The 19,589-nt window shown below is 43.9% G+C and overlaps 1 protein-coding gene across 1 annotated transcript in view; it reads left to right on the plus strand.

Annotated features, from left to right (window-relative positions):
* The window catches only part of CERS3 (ceramide synthase 3), a 70,709-nt gene that overhangs the window by 6,965 nt on the left and 44,155 nt on the right, over nt 1-19,589 (plus strand). Inside the window, exons 2-3 of the mRNA XM_058665376.1 lie at nt 11,866-12,039; nt 18,162-18,276. Coding sequence (XP_058521359.1) covers nt 11,867-12,039; nt 18,162-18,276 — 288 coding nt within the window. The 5' untranslated portion in view covers nt 11,866. The remainder of the gene's footprint in view (nt 1-11,865; nt 12,040-18,161; nt 18,277-19,589) is intronic.

Genomic DNA, 19,589 nt, shown 5'->3' on the forward strand with positions numbered 1-19,589 from the left:
TTCTGCTCCATTGATCTTCCTCTCTATCTTTGTGCCAGTACCACGCTGTTTTGATAACCACTGCCCTATAGTATGTCCAGAGGTCCGGAACTGTGATTCCCCCTGCTAACTTCCTGTTCTTCAGGATAGTTCTAGCTATCCGTGGTTTTTTGTGCTTCCAGATGAACCTTTGGATCATTGTTTCCAGTTCCATGAAGAATATTTTGGGCAATTTGATTGGGATTGCGTTGAATGTATATATTGCTTTTGGCAGTATAGACATTTTAATGATATTGATTTTACCTATCCAGGAGCATGGGATGTTACTCCATCTTTTGAGGTCTTGTTCAATTTCTTTTTTAAGCAGATTGTAGTTTTCTTCAAATAAGTCTTCTACATTTTTGGTTAGATTTATTCCCAGATATTTCATACTTTTCTCTGTTATTTTGAATGGTATCTTGCTGGTTAAGTCTTTTTCCATCTTGGGGCTGTTCGCATACACTATGGCTGTTGATTTTTGTTCATTAATTTTGTACCCTGCCACTCTACCAAACTCTCGTACAAGTTCTAGCAGTCTCTGTATTGAGTCTCTTGGCTCTTCTACATAAAGAATCATATCATCTGCGTATAGTGAGAGCTTGACTTCTTCGTTTCCCATTTGGATTCCTCTGATTTTTTTTTCTTGTCTTATGGCCTCAGCGAGTACCTCTAGGACTATGTTGAATAGTAGTGGAGAAAGTGGACATCCCTGTCTTGTTCCAGATCTCAGTGGGAAGGGTTCCAGCTTTTCTCCATTCAGTATGATGCTGGCGTTGGGTTTTTCGTATATTGCTTTAATTATGTTGTGGATTTTTCCATCTATGCCTACCTTGGTTAGGGTTTTTAGTAGGAAGTGATGTTGGATTTTGTCGAAAGCTTTTTCCGCATCTATTGATACTATCATGTGATTCTTGTTTTTCAGTTTTTGGATGTGGTGTATCCTGACCTCTTTTTAACAGAGGAAAGCTCCTGCTGTGGCTCGGGTGGCACACAGGAGACACCGAGCCTGTCCCCCTATCTTTGAATGGCAGAGGAGACAGGCCCTCTGTGAGTCACCAGCAGCAGGTTCCCAGAGCCACTTGCACCTGAGACTAATAGCAGGTCATCTGTGAAGCAAGGTGTGTGACTCAGCTGACAAAGGAAGAGAGCCTGGGTGAAGCACCCAGTGGGGAGCTGCGACCTATTGGGAAGGATGTGCGAATTGATGCCATGATACTTGGGTTAAAATTTCTTAACATTGCAACACCATTGCGTGGTTACCACCTACAAGCTTGTGTTTTAGACTCCTAAAGCTAACTGGGAGGATGATGTTCTTCTAGAGCCTGTCCTCATCACCTTGAACCCTAAGATCAGCATTCTTGTAAGATACACCTGTTCTGTGTCATAGCTCTCGGATGGTGGCCACACCTGTTTCCTGCAGGGTTCTGTCCAGGTCCCCAGATTTAAGGGGTCCAGGTCCCCAGGTCCCCAGGTTAAGCCTCACAGCTCATAGCCTCATACTGTACCAAGCAGGGAATTGGCAATTGCTGTCAAGGGAGTGAGTGGGACCAGCAGGGCGAGGAAACAGTGGGAAGGGGTGCACTGGCTGACTGCCACCTGCTCCACCTCTGGTGCCATCTGCCTATACCACCTCCAGGAACCAAAGTCAAGGTCCAGGAACTATCCACAGCCTGTCTGCTTGTGTGTGGACTAAGGAAGCACGTGTGGCATTTTCTCTGAAATGGGTAAAACAAAGATTTCAATAGTTAGCTGTTGTGTCAAAAGGTTACAATGAGCTTTTAAGCAGGTGTGTAGGCTGTGCTTTACTTCAGAGCAGCCATTAGTATCTGTATGAGCCACTGACTGCAAAAAGCTAGCTTCTGTAAAATCAACAGTGGGAAATAAGACCCCGTGTAGCCGGAGAGATCTGAATGTGAGCTGGAGAGGTACTGACTGTCCTTCCAGTACAGTTATTTTCTGTGGGCCTCTGAGACTGGAAAGGGATGGACTAAATGTTGGAGAATAGCAGCTATAAACTGTCCTAATGTTGAACCAGCAGCAATAGTATTTTAACATTTTGATCCCCTCCCAAATTTTAGCATATCAGTTGTTCTTCATGTTTGTTTTTGGTTTTTGGCTGTGTGTGTGTGTGTGTGTAAAATAGCAGAATGTAGTGAGATCACTTGCTGTCATCATGACCACAGCACAGATGTGACTTTAAATTTAGGTTTTATTTTTTCATGTTTCATGTACCTTTTTCTTGTCAGTAAAGTTTGCAATTTAATATCAGCTGACTATGTCAACCTGGAGTTACTATTCCCTAATGTCATGTAACAGTTTGACTTTTAAAAAGCTAATATTGCTAATATTGAGGTGCTATTTATTAACTGTGGTTTAAGTTTTTTTATTCAGTTCAGTTTTACATATATTCCCAGGTAGACTTGAACCGACTTTCTAAAAAGGAACTCTTGTGTGATGGGTTTACCATATTATAGTTGGCATTAAATATTGTTTTGAATAATATCTAAATTAATAGATGTCAATAACAGAACTTTGGAATCTTTTTGTGCATTTAGTTCCCCTGTTGGAGGAATAATCGTATTTGTCAGTTAGCAGACATGCAGTCCTGTGGTTTACAAGGACTCACCTGTTTCCTCAGTCTAGCGGTCCTTCAGGGAGATCTGATTGTCATGCCTGCTGCTTAGATGAGGAGACTGCATCAGCTGGCTGTCCCAGGGCACATGGCTGCTTAGGTGTCACTGCCACATGTCAGATGCAGCCATGTATGCAATGATGGGATTACCCCGCCTCCCATGTTGGGTGTTGAGTACTTGGTGGCTGTATGCTTTCCTGATTGTAAAGATTTATTTATTTTTCTTGGAAAGGCAGATCATATTCATACAGAAGAGGGACAGACATTCCATCTGCTGGTTCATTCCCTAGTTGGTTGCAATGGCTGGAGCCAGAGCCTCTTCCAGGTCTCCTATACAGATGCAGTAATTCAAGGCTTTGGGCCACCCTCTACTGTTTTGCCAGGCCATAAGCAGGGAGCTGGATGGGATGTGGAGCAGCCGGGACACGAACCAGTGCCTACGCAAGGTGCATGCAAGGTGATGATTTAGTCCCTGAGTCATTTACGCTGGGCTCAGCTGCACACTTCCTGTATACCAAGTTGGGGAAGCCTTAAACTCCAGAAAGGGAGTCAGAGCGTAAATACATAATAACCAATTTGACGTGGAAAAAGGTGCAGGGATAAAGGCAGAATCCAGCAGGGGCATCCCTGTGGGTTTAAGGGTGCCAGGGGAACAGCGGTGCTGGGAGACCTGGGTGAAGATCTTGCAGACACCTGTGTGGAGAGTGGAGGAATCAGGAGGGTGGGCTTAGGCCAGGTGAGAGGAACATCCTCAGCAGGAGAGCTGCCTGCATGCTGCAAGCCACGGAGGACACAGCCTTCGCTCACAAGGATCAGAAAGCAGAGGCAGCCAAGGTTATGGGGCCACGAGTAAGGTTGGCACGGGGTGGCTGGGCAGAGATGGGGGCCTGGGGAATATGCCGGGAGAGGGCAGATCAGGTGTGGCCTGCAGACAGGGCTGGGGCCAATGCACAGCACACCTGTGGCAGGACCTCCAAGGGAAGCTTCCCTCACACTACAGCAGGCAGTAATTCTGCCCAGGACTTTCCTAGGAATCACACTTGATCGTCTCAGGAGGGCAGCCCAGGCCCAGGTGTGTATACAGCTTGCTCACAGGTGTGAGGAAAGGAATGAGCTCTAGGGTGGAACTCTGGCCCACAGGACCAGAACTTGCCCCATCCAGACCCCAAGTGCCCAACTGGTATTTTAGCCAGGATTGCTTCTTTTGCTGGGGACAATAGCGTGGGAAAATATGCCCTAGTAGACAGTGACAGCTGGCCCTGGGGGACAAAGAGCTTTAGAATTAGTGGGAATAAAAGGGCAGAATCATTTCTTCCTGAAGCCTCAAGTCTTTATCTATTCCAGTAAGCTTAGCAAAGCGCACAGCCTTGGAGGAGGGAGCCGAGAAGCCCTTCACCTGCGGTACCTTTCAGAGGTGCCTTTCTGTGTGGTACACTAGGAAGACCCTTAGTCATGGTCATCTGGAGGGGAGGCTTGTGGTCACTGGACTCTTCCAGAAGGCAGATGGGGTCCAGCGAGGGTCTGGCCAGGAAGTTGAACTCTACGGAACACAGGAATGGGAGCAGTGAGTGCCTGAAGGAAGGGTGCCTGCGGGCTGGGATGCAGCCCTCTGGGACTCATCATCAGCCTGTCCTGTTGGATACAGTGAGGGCTGCCGTGTGTCTGGCAGTGAGAACTATATGGATCAGCAGCGAGTGAGGCCCTGGGGGCGCTGCCCCAGTTCTCCCCCAGCTCCCTGGCCCAGCACTTCTCCTGGGGAAGCCCTGGGGCCAGTTGGCAGCAGGGAGACCGCTGAAGGGCTTGGACAGGTGAAAAGAGTGACTTGGAGGTGTGAGACATTAAATCGGGAATAGACACAAGTTCCAAATAAATCCCGTAACCCAGGTCCTTGATTTTCTTCAAGGGAGAATATATGTATTTTACATCTTGGGATGTTGTTGCTTCTCTGTACAAAAGGCAAGAGTTTTCCCGTCTAACTCTCCAGTTTCCTTACAGCTGTTAAGTCCAGACAGTTACAGGCTTTGGAATGCACTAACATGGTCACGATAAATGTATTCAGGGTTAAACTTCCACTTGCATTGCCTTCCTCCTTTGAAAAGGGATCACTTTAAATGCTCTTAGAACTGGAATTTACAGTTGGCCCAGTTTGTTAACACTGTGCATAGGCAGCAAACAGGTGGTAACATTTCCTTTTTTGCTTTATCTTAAAAGTATAACCAGTTTTTTTGGCTGGCTTTGTAAAGTTTGTTCCAAAGAAAACACAAGCAGATAAATGTAGATAAACATGTTTGCTTGGCCCTCGAACCAAATTTTAAGGATTGTTTTGCAACTAGTGCAAATGGATTTATTTGTAGATCATCAACACTTGATTATTCAGAAATGCAGGGTAGCCTCAGTAAGAATTCTGTCTGCTCAGACAATGGTAACTGAGTGTGGGACACAGTGAACAAGCCCAGAAAGAAAGATATACAGAGAGGAAGATCTTCCATCTGATGGTTCACTTCCTAAGCAGCCCCAACGGCTGGAGCTCAGCCAGTCCAAAGCCAGGAGCCAGGAGCTCTTCCGGGTCTCCCACAAGGGTGCAGGGTCCCAAGGCTTTGGGCTGTCCTCGACTGCTTTCCCAGGCCACAAGCAGGGAGCTGGATGGGAAGTGGGGCCGCTGGGATTAGAACCAGTGCCCATATGGGATCCCGGTGCGTGCAAGGCAAGAACTTTAACCACTATGCTATCACACCTGGCCCGAGACTTCTTCTTTCAACTGTCTTCTCAATTGCTCGGGTCTCCTTACTGTCAGCCCTGGCTCAACCCTCAGCCCGACCTGGAGCTCTTTACTTAAATGTCACCTCAAAGAGTGCAAACTTGTGACAGGTCTACGGGCTCAGTAGGCAGGACAGCGTAGTTGCTGTTGCTTCAACCCCCACATGTAGAAGTCACTGAAGATACCTTTTTGCTGCTGATGGTTTTGATTTTTTTCTTAAGAAATAGTTTGGGCTGCTCTGTCTATAAATAAAAATTGTTCATCCACTTAGGTATTTTTATATAAATAAAAGTTACAGTACTCTAAGAATGTATAGGGGTAACTATGAGCACATTTGCTTCCAGAGACTATCAAGCCAAGACACACAGGCTGTCAGAAGAGTTTATTTTAAATTGCCAGAGAGGCCCTGAGTTGAGCCAAGAGAGTAACTATGAAAGATGGGCTGAGTTTAATGTGAGAGTTGCTGGTTTCACACTGACCAAAACTAAGTGAGTCTGTCACGGACCCTGAGTGATGGAAGCAGTGCTATGAATGCCTGAGGAGGTTTTTTTTTTTTTTACAGCACTAACTTTTGCAACGATACCTCATTTCAACATTTCGTAACTTTCTTTTTTGGATATCGTTGAAATGGTGCAGTCCTGGTTAACCCAGAATAAATGTCTTTTTTTCCCCTCTCTGTATAGGTAATGCAAGGGGATCTTCAAAAAGTTCATGGGGAAAGCATATCATAAAAAAATTTGTTTTAAAATATTTTACAATAAAATGGATCTGTTTTGTAATTCCACTTGCACAGACTTTCTTATTAGTGCCTGAACATCTTAGTAAGGCTATATCAGGAAGAGCAGATACCCTGGTGAGCCTGCAGCAGGAAGCAACCTGTCAGAGCAGGGGCAAATGTGGTGTTAAAGGACTGAATGCAGACAGACAAGCAGGTGCTCAGTGGCAGCAAGCCGAGGTCAGAGGTAGCTGGGGAGAGACTGGCCAGTGCCCATCTGCCTGCCCCTGCTCAGAGCTGCCTTCCAAAGAAAGCCTCAAGAACAGGCACTTGGGCTCAAAATAAGACTCAGTGCAGGCTGAGGCAGGTGCCAGGGATATCGGTCTGAGTTCTTGTCTGTAGGTGGCAGGATCCACCTCTCCATTGGTGTCTTAACAAAATATGCTGTTGGTGTGACTGACAGCACCGAAGGAAGCCTTTTGGCCCAGAGACTGACAGCGGCGACAAAGGCAGCCGGGGAGACAGAGAAGCTGTGGGATGACGACTATGTCTCAGCAGTGGCCAGCCCGCAGGTGCTGCTGCCTCCGAAAAGCTCTCTCTGCTCCTGAGGCATCCAACTGGCTGTGCCTCAGCCCGTGCCCATGCCAGCAGCAGACACTGGCTACCTTGCCTTCCACAGTGGGAAAGGCATTGTGCCAATTCCACTCACAGCTCCTGGGAGGGCTGGGTGCTGGGAAACCTCCAGCCAGGCGTGTCGCAGGAGCTGAGCTCAGGCAAAGAGGATTTGGAAGGCTGCCAGAGGGTCTGGTTAAGGGTCAGCACAGGCACGTGGCATCAGGGCAGACAATGCTTTCTTTTTTACTAATATCCTGACATGCTTGAGGACTAGGAGAGGGGGCCCATCCCATTTCATCTTGAGGAGAACCTAAAGGTGGGCGCAGAGATTGGCTGGAGGGATGGCCCAGTTCACTGGAGCCACACGAGATGCAAGCACATTGGCTTTTGAGTGTTGGTGAGCTGGCTCCCACACGTTGATTATGCTGATGTCTGGGGACTTTTTTCTTACTTTTGGATGCATGATGGTCTTCCTTTCATAAATCAGTGACCTTTGAAATCCTCCTGAAGCCTTAACCCTGGGCCCGGTCTTTCAATTATATGTCTCTGTGGGTTTGGAGACAGCAGCTTGAATCAGGTGACCTTGGGAGGTAAAGCTGCAGCCTTGTGTATGAAATAACTGGAAGCTGCAGTGTGAAGTTCAGGATGAGCCAGGATTGAATGGGGGCAAAGTCTAGAAGTGATGAACCTGAGATGGAGCTGTCTTAACTCATTTTTTTCCCCTTAAACTCTGATGCACGGTCTGTCAGGTCACCCACTTAGTGCATGTGGTTCAGTGGGTTTTAGTGTATTCACAGTGTGCCAACACCACATTCAGGCTGTGAACATCTTCCTCACTCCCAAAAGAAATCCTGCACCCATTGGAAGTCCCTTCTGAGCACATCCTCAGAGCATGCCTGCTCTCCACCCTCCTCTTCAAGGCACTCAACCTGCTTTTTCTCTCTATGGCTTTGCCCATGTATGGACTCAACGTAGAATGCAAGCTTTTATCTGACTTCTTTGACTTAGGGTCACCCAGGTGGGAGCAAGCATCCCTTCAGGCTCAGTGAAGAGATCCCCAGGACAGCTGCTGTGTCCACAGCCCTGAGGCAGTGCAGGGGCAGGCATGGCGCTCTGCAGGCCCTCCAGCGCTGCCCGCGTTTTTCCACCGCCTGTAATCTTTTTGAGTGCAGCTGTCCTCGTGGGAGTGAAGGGTGTCCCTGGGTGTGGCTGTGATGTACGTTTCTCTCATGGCTGATAATGTTGAGCTTTTTTTCTGTGCACTTATTGGCTGCTTGTGTATCTTTTTTGTTGAAATGTCTGTCAGATCTCCTGCCCATTTTTAAGTTGGATTGTCTTTTTATAGTTGAGTTTATACATTCTCAGATGGACAATTTCCAGTTATATTCTCCCATTCATGGCTTGTGTTTTTACTCCCCTGATGATGTCCCTTGAGGCACAAAAGGTTTTGATTTTGACAGAGTCTAGTTGGTCTGTTTTTTTTTTTGTTGTTGTTGTTGTTTTCTTTTTTCTCTTGTGCTTTTGATGATATTTGTAAGATGCTTTTGTCCAAGCCGCAGCCACCAAGACTTTTATTTTTTCCCAGGAGTTTTATAACTTTGCCCTTTCATATTTTGATCTGTGAATTGTTTGAAGTTAATTTTTGTGTACGGAGAGAAGATTGGCACTGAAGGTTTTGAAGCTGTTATACTTGATATTGGGTGGCAGCACAATGTGAAAAGAATACACAATATAGGTTTATTTATTTTCTCAATTTGAACTACATTCTCCAGGGGAACTGTCCTTAACTTGTATGTTCTTTCTAATTCCCTTTCAATACGTTTGGTTATTGAGAATTCAAGGTGCTGTGGCTTTTAATAGCTCTTAATTTATTGCTTGCATATAGCACACAAGAAATTATTCAGGGTGGCAACCTCACATTGCCATCATAAACTATTAGGTCAGTTATATTTCACACTGAAGAAAATAATTTATGCTGCCTTGAGTTGCATTTTAGGAGTTAAAAAAAATCCGTATCCCAGTTACTGTAATGATACCAGAAAACAAAACAAAACTAGCTCACTACCATTTGCTATGTTTCCTTGAGTCTCTGTCTTTAGACTTTGCATCCAGTAAGGTTATGAATGTGCAGGCAAGCCTCTAGGCACAGATGTCCCTGCCTGAGCTTGGGGCCTCATTCTGATGCAGTTGAGGAACTTGGGCCTGGGACGAGGGTTTAGGTTGATTTTCAAGATCTTTCAGAATGCTGTATTGTGTTTGGAGTTTGACTCCGATAATTGTTCCTACTCTTGTCCCTTGGTGTGAGAAATTAAGTAGATTTCTTGGTTTTTTTCGTTTGGTCAGTTGTGTCAGTGGCCCAGGCGACCAAGCTTGAGTCCTCCTTTGCCTTATCAGAGGGACTGCTGCAGTTGGTTCACTCCTCCCTCTTAACCACGCCCTTGCTGGTGGGCCCTGCTGCTCCTCTGGTCCACGGCCAGTCAGTCCTGACTCAGTTGTGAGCTTGTCTTTCCTCTGGGTCGCCCCAAAGACCAAGAGAAGGAAGTCTTCAGAAGATCTTCGCAGGTAGTCTTTACATCTTTTCACAGTTTTGCAGCTGTATAAATCGTTCTTATCTCTCCCTCTCAAGGTAGGCTTTATAGTGAAATCACCTTCCCTGGAGAGTGCAACCTTCCTACCAGGGCACAGATTTGCAGGTGTGGGTGGGACTGGCCGGAGGAGAATTTGCCTGAACAGTGGATAGGAGGCTGGTTGAGGTAGAGTTTCCTTACCAGAATTCAATCCTTGGTTTTGGTTTGGGTCTCTCTGAGGGATGTGGTCCACACTCGGGAGCTGTCCTCAGTACTCCGCTCTGTTCCTGCCCCTCCAGCTTGTCCTCTGGACCTCCAGCTTACACTTGCCACACTTGTTCTTTGACTTCTGTTCCTTTTTTCCACCGCAGTCTCAATTCTCTCTGTTTCCCTTTAGTTCTCTTCCCAGTTTGGAGCCATGTTATTAGCAGCATCTTATGTAAACCTGTTGGTCTCAGCTCCTGATTGCTCTCCTGGCTTTCCATATCTGGAAATGTGCTCCACACCTCTGCCAACAGAGCTGCCAGGTGTGGGCCTGGATGGGGTGGAAGCGGGAGTTGCAGAGTGAAATTCAGCTGTCCTTCTGTCATAGGGATGTGGTGCCCAGGTTTCACTCCATGCCCTTGCCATGTGTGAGATGGGTTCAGTACAAAGCCATCAGTAAGGTGTACCGATGAGAGGAGAATTTATTACAGGGAAGAGTAGGAATACATTCAGGCAGGAAGACAAGCAGGCAGCCCCATGAGAAGAGATAGGAACTTTGAGAGGGCCTCAGAGTTGCCCATGAGGACAGAACGCAGGAGGAGGCAAGAGAAAGCGGGTCAGAATGAGTGCCATGCCCACATTTAGCAGTCCTGTATATGGCACCCTTGTTGAATACACAGAGCAGTGGAGCTAGGCGTAGTAGTGGTGTAGTGTACATAAGCTTTTCTGGGAGTTCATCTTCCCGGGCTGTTTATGGTGTATCCTCCTTACCTGGAGACACAGGTGCCTTGTGGGAGAGTAGGTGGACTCGATTGGCATGTAAGGGGATGGGGTTGAAGTGCAGCACCATGAGACAGAGATTGTGGGTAAATATTGATGTTCATTCTCCTTAAATCCCTGTTGATTTTTTAAAATCACTTCTGCTGGACTGAAGAGTTGTATCTGCCCAGAAAGTATCTCCCTTTGGAGGGAGAAGGTATCTCCCTCCAAACTGGCGCAAGGATGCCACCTGGGTTAACACAGGACCTGGTTGCCAAAGCAACTTGATGGAAATATCTAAACATGGCACTCATCCTCAGTGTGCCTTGTTAGTGAAAGTCCAGAGTCAGTGTGACCTGCAAATCCTCTGTGACCCAGTCCTGCCTTCCTCAGTGGCCTTGTGATGATGGTGACCATGTGATTTATTGTCCAAACTGAAGCATTTTGAACGGAGGAGCTATTAGTAATTAGTCCAATAAACCTGGACTGTCTGGGCAACTCTCTTACAGCTCAGCATTCCACACCTTGGATTCTTTCACTGTGGCAGCACCAACATGCTGTAGTTTTCCATGTTATGTCTTATTGTTTCTAAATCAAGGAGGTATTTATGGAGTTACTGTGGCTGTCCTGTTGGGAATCTGAAGACATTTGAACTCTTTTTGCTGATTAGACATTGAAAGATAGAACAGACCACCCACAGGGTCAGAATGCCAAGAGCAGAAAGGTCACAGGCTGTACACTGAGATGAACCCTATGATTCTAGTTATCCCGTACTTCTGGAAACTGAACTGTACAATGAGTACTTTCTTGAAAAGTTCTTTCCATCTTTCCTATTTTTCTGCTTTCCCCGGTGTATGTCCACTTACTGTTCAAGACATCGCAAGGGCCATCTGTTGCCATTATCTTTCCATGATGCTTCCTGGCTGGGCTCAGTGCCCGTCACCTTGTTCCCACAGAACTGTGCATATGCTGTTTTTATTGGACTTTTAAAAAAGCGTAAAAGTCATCTGTTCAAGCCTGCTGTGCCATGAAACTGTTTCGCCCTTTAGGATGTAACTCTGTCTTGTTCATTTCTGTGTCCTCAATGCCTTGCATGTTGTTTCACAGCTTATAAAATCTCCAAAAGCATTTATTGACCTGGAATAACTTAAACTCCTTGCTGCAATATGAAATTAGACGTGTCTGTCCTTTATCTGCTAGCACAAGTGTTGGGGTCTGGTGAAGATTTACATGAAGCTGGGGTTGTCAGGAGGCTTTTTGGCTGGTTGAGTTCCTTGAGTCTATTGTTAATCTTTAGGCCTTGAATCATGTAAGAGGAAAATACACCCATTATATTCATGCATGTCTCCCCAAAGTGCGAACAGTGGTGTTTGCAACTTCCATTTACCATGCCGTAGACGAAATTGCTTTGAGAATATTTGAAGAATAATTATTATTTAATGCAATGAAAGATCAATGAAACACTGAAAAACAGAACTCCACTTTTGACTTATTTTCAAAATCTTCTGACTTGGATATTTTAGGTGAAGATGCTCAGTATTCTCTGCATTTCAAGTTTTTGTGTCATAGATATAACATTAGTTTTCCTTTTCTCTAGAATGTTACAGACATTCAAAGAATGGTTCTGGTTGGAAAGATTCTGGCTTCCTCCCAAAATGAAGTGGTCAGATCTGGATGATCACAATGGACTTGTGTTTGCCAAGCCTTCTCACTTGTACATGGCGATTCCCTGTGCTCTTCTCTTGCTGATTATCAGACATTTCTTTGAAAAGTAAGTAATGTTTGGGAGTTTTTCCACCCCAGTAAGTCCCCAGGCTTAAACTCATGGAAATCCTTAGAGAGTCTGTTGTTCTAAGGTTGCCACTGAGGCACTGATGGGCTTCAGATTGTTGGAATTTCACATAATCAAGTGCACCTGATGTAGTCTAGAGGCCAAACTGGGCAAAATGAAAATCATAGATTCCACTGAGTCTAAAGGTTTGGGGTGGAGAGGACTGATAGCAGGAGAACTTGTTACTGTTGGCAACATCGGTATCCAGGTACCCAGGTACCCAGGTTGTCTTCGCTGTTCCCCAAAAGGCAGCGTTAGAAGAATACAGGACTTGAAGATGCAGTGTTGTTCTAGAATGCCTATAAAGTAACAAAAATGGTTCATGAAAGACTATGCCAAATATTACTGTATAACTTAGTTTACTTTAAAGATTTATTTGAAGGTTTTATTGCTGACTCAATTCCCAAGTATAAGGAAATAAAAGAAAATACCAGATTGCGTTCCTAGAATAAGTAAATGTCTTTTTTTCTTGATTAAATTTAAATTTAATTAGATATTGCTTCCAACCTTTTTTTTTTTTTTAACTTAGATTGGTGTTACAATAATAGGAGATGAAGGGTTGTCTGTATGGCAGATTGTTGTTGCTAGCACATTAATTCATTTAGAGCAGAAAGAATATTCAAATGTCACGAGCTCTGATAAAGATCGTTTTGTCTGAGAAGAACCATAATACGGATCATATGTTTGTAACCATTTTCAGGGTTCTTATCTCAGGATTAGTTTGACCAGCCCTGTTTCATGGACTCTCCAAAAGGATTTCCTACAAATAATTTTCCTGGGGCCAACAATGTGCTGTTGCTTTTGGGCAGGAGAGTGAGCCCCTAGATATCACTCAACCATTGTTGAGGGCTTTTGAAAATGTTACTTCCTTTTAAAGGTTAATTCTGCTTTTCCTTGCATAGTTGAATTTGTTAAAGCATGCATAAAGAAATGAAGTAGAGTTTGCTACTGCACTTCAGAGTTACTGAATTCCTTCTTGCTATCCTGAAGTACGCACTTTTCTTGCATTGCTTCTGGCTATCTTTTTTTTCTCGTAATAAAAATTTTTACTTATTTAAGAATTTTTTATTGATTACCTTGCATTATGTGAAACGGTTTTATAGGCACTGGGATTCCCCCCGCCCCTCCCCAAACCCCCCAACCCCCCCCACCTATGGTGGATTCCTCCACCCTGTTGCGTTACCACAGTTCAAATTCAGTTGGGATTCTTTCATTGGAAGCATCTACCAGGCACAAAGTCCAGCATCTTGTTGTCCAGACAAGTTCATCAGTTTCTTGGGGAGACCATCTCTGGTCTGAAGGCAGAGCTGGCAGAGTGGTTTTGATATTTTAACAGATCTGAATTGCTGCCACTCTCACCACTCCAAGCATAATGCAGTCGTTAGAGAATCCACTGATTGACACAGTCCATCATAGAGTCTCCGTTTTCCCAGCATTTTCATTGCCAACATATAGCTGAGATGGTTGACTTGTTCTGTCCTCTGTCATTTGATGGTTAGAGTTCTGATTCTGAAAGCTCGACTGGGGGGATCCCCAAAGAAACGTTGTGTGAGGTGTTCCCAGACCATATTCTTGTATGCACTGGCGAGAACCGGGCCTGGCACAGTCCATCGCCCCGATCAGCTGGTGGTTGCAGTTGCTGGGTTGGTTCTGTTTCCATCCCTGTCTTCCACTGGAATCAATGGGTGTTTGCAGTCTAGCCTGGTTCTGCCCAGCACATACTCGGCCCTTGCTTAAGCCATTGGGGGCTGCAGCCCAGCCGGAGCGACCCACAATAACCCCCCTAGGCCCGCCCCCTCCCCTGGTTTGCCAGTATGTGTGGCAGACTAGTCCAGTCTGTCCCACATCCGCTTCTGCTCTCATACATGTCAATGGGTATGAGAAACATGTCCCATCTAAACAGCTCAACTATCCCGCCTTCACGGATTTTGTTGAGTCTCTCTCTGTCTAGCCACCCCAGCCCCTGTCCTAGATTTCGTGCCCTCCCATGGGGGGTGCTAACCTAAGAGAGAGGAGCCCACTATTTCCCTCCCAGGCCACTCCCACTCCCAGATTATGCACTCTCCAGGTGGTTCTGTGGTTCAACTTGACAGAACTAGCCCCCAGTGCCAGCTTCTGCCAGCTGATGCTGTGGCTAAGCCCCAACAACCCTCACCCACTCTAATTGTAGAATGTACCAGTAGGAATAATCAGCCCAGCCTGGTTCTTCCTAGCTCTGCCCCGCTGCCATAAGCCAGCGCGGCGAGATGAGTTTGGGAGGGTTCAGAACCTTGGGGCTTGGGGGTGGCTGGCAGGCTGGCTATCTTTTGAGTTTGGCTTCTAGAGTCTTTACTTACTTCTGTTACAGATTTTCTACTTTCCCGTGGGCAGTGCTATTTTTCACAGTTTGTCTGGGACACTGAGCCAGAAAGTTCTTTTTGGTTACCAAAGAAACAAACTTGTTATGTGTTGGGCAAGAACAATCAGGAAGAAACTCCATGATCTTTTAATACTAGGAGTATTGTCACTTCTTACCAATGGGTTAAGTAGAGTCTGTTTTTCCTCTAGCTTTACAATACTAAACAACTAACGTACACTTAGCCATTTCCATTCTGTGATGAACCTCTTAGTGCAACAGACGGAAGGACAACTTAGTATGGGAGAGAACTCCTACTTTCTGAAGCATATATATGTTTTTCATGGCTTCTATATGTTTTGTAGCAAATTAAAGCATTTGTCATTAAAGAAATCACTAATAGCTTACCTTTGATAGAAACTAACGATGTAATAGGTCACAGGTGGTGTGACCTCAATCTGTGGGTGAGACACCAGGTCAAGATCACACAATTGGCACATAAGGTACAAACCTGGGGTTCCAGCCCATGTGTTAGGACCAGGTATTTTCCCTACTATGTCAATGCTACTTGAATTTGCAGTGAAGTACTGTTGATGGCCCAGGAGAGTAAATATCCCCTGAGAATACAGAAGTAATAGCTTAATGAGATCATCACTAATGCGAAATTTCCTCAACTCTTTTAAACAGTTATGTGGAATGTCTCCTATGATATAGCTAACATAGGGGGCTTTCTTCTTCCATCCCAGACTGTGTCTGTGCTATACCTTCTCACTCTGTGAAAGGGTCACGAGCCGTCACGTAGATGGCTCATTTCTGTCTGTTGGTACCAACCAAGAGCCAAGCAAGGAGGAAATAATGCCCCTTCCTGAAAAAGCAAGAATGGACAGGCAGACAAGTATGAAATGAAGAAACAGATTAAAAGTGACTGATTCTTGCTTTGCATTTGTAACTTGCTCTTCTTTGCAGACACTAGTGGTGGCAGATGGTGTGACATGGAAGTGGGGGACAGCTGACTGGTTTCCCTTCTTTATGTGTCTTAACTATAATTTGAAAGAAATTGAAGCTGCCTAACTTTTCACTCTTGTGGAGTAAATAGATTTTGTCAAAGTAAATAATGCTCCCCCAAAAACCAGAAGCCTGGGAGAAGTAGCACAATCAGGGTGGCCTTTTTAATCTATCTTACTGGACTTTGCCATGACCAGCCCTCTCACACCCAGGTTTCTGCTCTACAACATGAGGTCCCAGGAGGACAGTCCATTTGTTGTGGCTGGGGGAGACGGAACAACCTCTATACTCCAGGTTTCAGGCCACTGCTGACTATCACAAAATATGCACACTAGGCCAGGATTTTGCCTGGAATCTGTGTTACTCTTGATGTTTTTATCCTCTTTTATGAAATTCTTTTAAAAACTCTGCTGGCACAGAAACTCTGGAGGCCTGGAGTTTGGGACTCAGTCTTCCATCAGTAGGCTGTGGCTTCTACAAGAGGTTTTCTGAAAGTTTGTAGAACATTCACAAAGAATGAAGAGACTGTGCGTGGATTTCATAAAACTTTGCACCAAAATATGAATTCATAATTCTGTCAATGAAATTTTATGTATATCCTCCTATTTATGAGAAGTGTTTAAACTTAACACACATAATGTCTTCTTAGTACCGCATTCCTTTAACTCTATAACAGAATATTGACAATTCAGGAGAAGAAGGTCTGGGATTGCTAACCTTTTGACTGCCAGGTAGACAGGTAGACAGTGGGTTCTAGACAGAGAAGAGTATCAAGGTGGCAGAATGGAGTCATCTGTAGTTTCAGGTCTTCCACCGTAGCATGGGAAATATGCATATAAAAGATATTCATTAGTCATTAGGAAAATTCAAATAAAAATCACAGTATGATAGAAGTTAGAAAAATTGTCAGGGCATGGGCCTCCACTAGCTCTCTTCTCCGTAAAAACAGTCAAAGAAATAACAAAAATGATCAGAATTAAAACTGTCAGAATTCAGAATTAGCCAACGGTTACAGTCGACAAGGAGTTGTTACTCAAGAAAAATGACTGAACCTTGGCAAGAGGAGTGAGCCTGGTGGCATTTTAACTTGCCTTATTCCATCCTGCCTGCTCCAGCCCCGGGATGGACTTGAAATGCTAGCAGCTCGCAGTGACTGCTGCCGGTAAACTTGCTGGTGCTTCAAAGCCTCAGCACTAAATGGCTGTCATTATCTGACTTGTCAGGTGGCTCCTTGGGAGACTGCACCACAAAGCTGTCTTTATTTGACCAGACACAGTGCTTGTCCAGCAATCAAAGCCTTTTCCCTGGAGATGTTTGTTCAACAACAGCCATGGACTTCAATTTCCCACCTTCAGTAATGGATAGAACAGCTAGGCAGAAGATCAAAAGGAAGTAGAACTCAAGAGCACTTGTGAACCAACCAGTCAGACAGACGTCTACACAGCATCTGACCTGCATCAGAGTATGCCTCTTCTGTGCCCCAAGAGCGTTCTCTAGGCTGGAGCATGTGTTAGGTCATAGAACTAATCTTAGAATTGGAATACGAAGTATGTTTTCCAACCACAGTAAAATGAAATTTGAAATGAGTAACAGAAAAAAATTAAGGGTATGGACAGATTTTTGGAAATTAAATTACATGCTTAACAGCTTATTTCAAGGGCAGATATATTTCATCTGCTGGTTTACTCCCCAAATGCCCACAATGGCTGGAGCTGGGCCAAAGCTGAAGCCAGGAGCTGTGGTCAACCCAGATATCTCCCCTGTGGGTGGAAAGAGGCCAATTACATGAATTATCCCCAGGATTGCATTTGTAGGTAGTGGGAGACAGGAGCTAAAGGCAGAAATTGAATTTAGTCACCGCATAATGGGATTTAGGCATCTTAACTGCTAGGCCAAATATCGCCTCCCTACCCCCACTCCCAAATAAATCACAAATAGTAAGGCATTTGTAAACCACAAGGGAAACAATGAAAAGGAACATGACATACTGAAAATACAGAATGAAGCAATAGCTGTACTTAGAGGGAGATTTACAATTGCAAATAACTAAATGTAAGAAGGAGGAAGAACTCAAATCAGTAAGCTTGCTTTCCATCGTAAGAAACAGTAGAAAAATAAAATGAAACTTAAAACAAGCCAGAGTTAGGAAATAATAGAAAAGAATGGAAAATCAGGCCACACTAATGCATACCCTAGGGAACTGCTAGGAATGCAAAGGGTACAGCCACTTGGAAAAGAAGCTTGCCAGTACACAGTTAAACGAACACTCACCTTTACCCCTCTCTCCAATTGCTAAGTGTTTACTGAAGTCATGGGATATTTTTTCATGTGCTAAAATGTGAAATTATGTCATAATTTCTTTCAGATTATGTCATCAAAGATTTATTTCAGTAGCATTTAATTCAATCCTTAAGAGTCTTAAAGTAAACTTTTGAGTAGAATAGCTCACCCCAACTCCAAATCTTATATATAAATGTATGTGGGTTAATATAAAATACATCTTTGAATTTGTACAAGTATTTTATTGCATTTCCAAATCAGTGCTTGCAAATAATGCCTGATTTTTTGTTTTCCCTTGAACTTTGGAGGGGCAGGATGCTGGCTGTGACACCAAAACAAATGGGAAATCATTTATGGAGGATCCAGAACCGCAGCTTGAACTGGGTGCAGCTGGTGTGGGTTCAGCCTCAGACTGAACTGACTTCTTTGCATATTTTTGTAGGTTTGTTGCTACACCTCTAGCAAAAACATTTGGTATTAAAGATACGGTCCAAAAGATTACACCAAATACCGTCCTAGAGAATTTTTTCAAACATTCTGCAAGGCAGCCATCAAAAGTAAGTACCGTGAAATAATTCCATGGTGATGTAAATTTTTGCTGATGGTATGTTGGAGCTTTTAATTGATCAGGATGATACTCTGCTGGCTCTGTCTTCAGACCAGAGAGGGTATACCTAAGAAGCCGTTGAACTTGACTAGACAATAAGATGCTGGACTCTATGTTTGGTATATGCTTGCAATGGGGGAATCTCAACTGAACTTGAACTGTGGTTATGCAACAAGGTGGAGGAATCCACCATGGTGGGAGGGTTTGGGGAGGGGTGGGGAGAATCCCAGTACCTATGAAACTGTGTCACATAATACAATGTAATTAATGAATTTAAAATAAAATAAATAAAAAGTAAGTACCAACAAGTTTCACCTCTTCAAAACACTTTTTTCTCATTAAATTCTTCAGTGACTCATAGATCATGCTGTAGCATCATTTTCTTCAAGAAGATTCTTGATTTTCTTGTTCATTTCTTCAGTGACACATTAATCATTCAGTAGCATGCTATTTAACTTCATGGTGGTGTTAATTTTTTTCTTCCTGTTGTTGATTTTGTTTTGTGGCTTTTCATTTAAGGGGATGTATAGTAACTATGTAATGGAGATTATCATATCTAGCAGCATATAATTTAACTTCATGACATTGTAAATTTCAGTTTTTCTTCCTGTTGTTGATTTTGTATTGTAGCTTTTCATTTAAGGGGATGTATAGCAACTGTTTAATGGAGATTATCCTATCCAAATGTGAGGATACAATGCAGTATGCATCTCTACTTCCAGACAAAGATGGACTTCCAATGAAACTGTTTACTCTATCTTGACAATAGGATGCTAGACTTGCTGCCATTGTCCATGCCCTCAGTGATGGACATATTGACTGTGTATGAAGAACTATACTATAGTATTGATATAGGGGAACTCAGTGGGGAGGAGAGCATTGGGGAAGGATCAAGTAGATTGCAGGCCCTGTAGAACTGTATCATAAAATGATAATAATAAACAGAAGTACAATAAAAAAAAGAAAATGTGAAAGCACATTATCAAGATTAGAAATCGAAGTACAGATCTATTTAACATTGCCACATAAGCACTCTGTTTGCAGCATTCCAGGCTTGTATGTGTGGACTATTTTTGCTAAATATTTCTGAAATTTACGTAATTAATTTCTCATTTGAAAAAAATCACTTAAGAAATCAAATCATAATTTGCCTCAAAGCAATATATAATGTTTTCTGTTTTGAATAAAAAGTAAGTTACCAGTGTTTTGTTTTTGATTGTAAAATTATTTTTTCCTCTTTCTTTTTTTTTAAAGATTTATTTA

The sequence above is a fragment of the Ochotona princeps genome, chromosome 6 (genome assembly GCF_030435755.1).
Source record: "Ochotona princeps isolate mOchPri1 chromosome 6, mOchPri1.hap1, whole genome shotgun sequence".
Taxonomy (NCBI): domain Eukaryota; kingdom Metazoa; phylum Chordata; class Mammalia; order Lagomorpha; family Ochotonidae; genus Ochotona; species Ochotona princeps.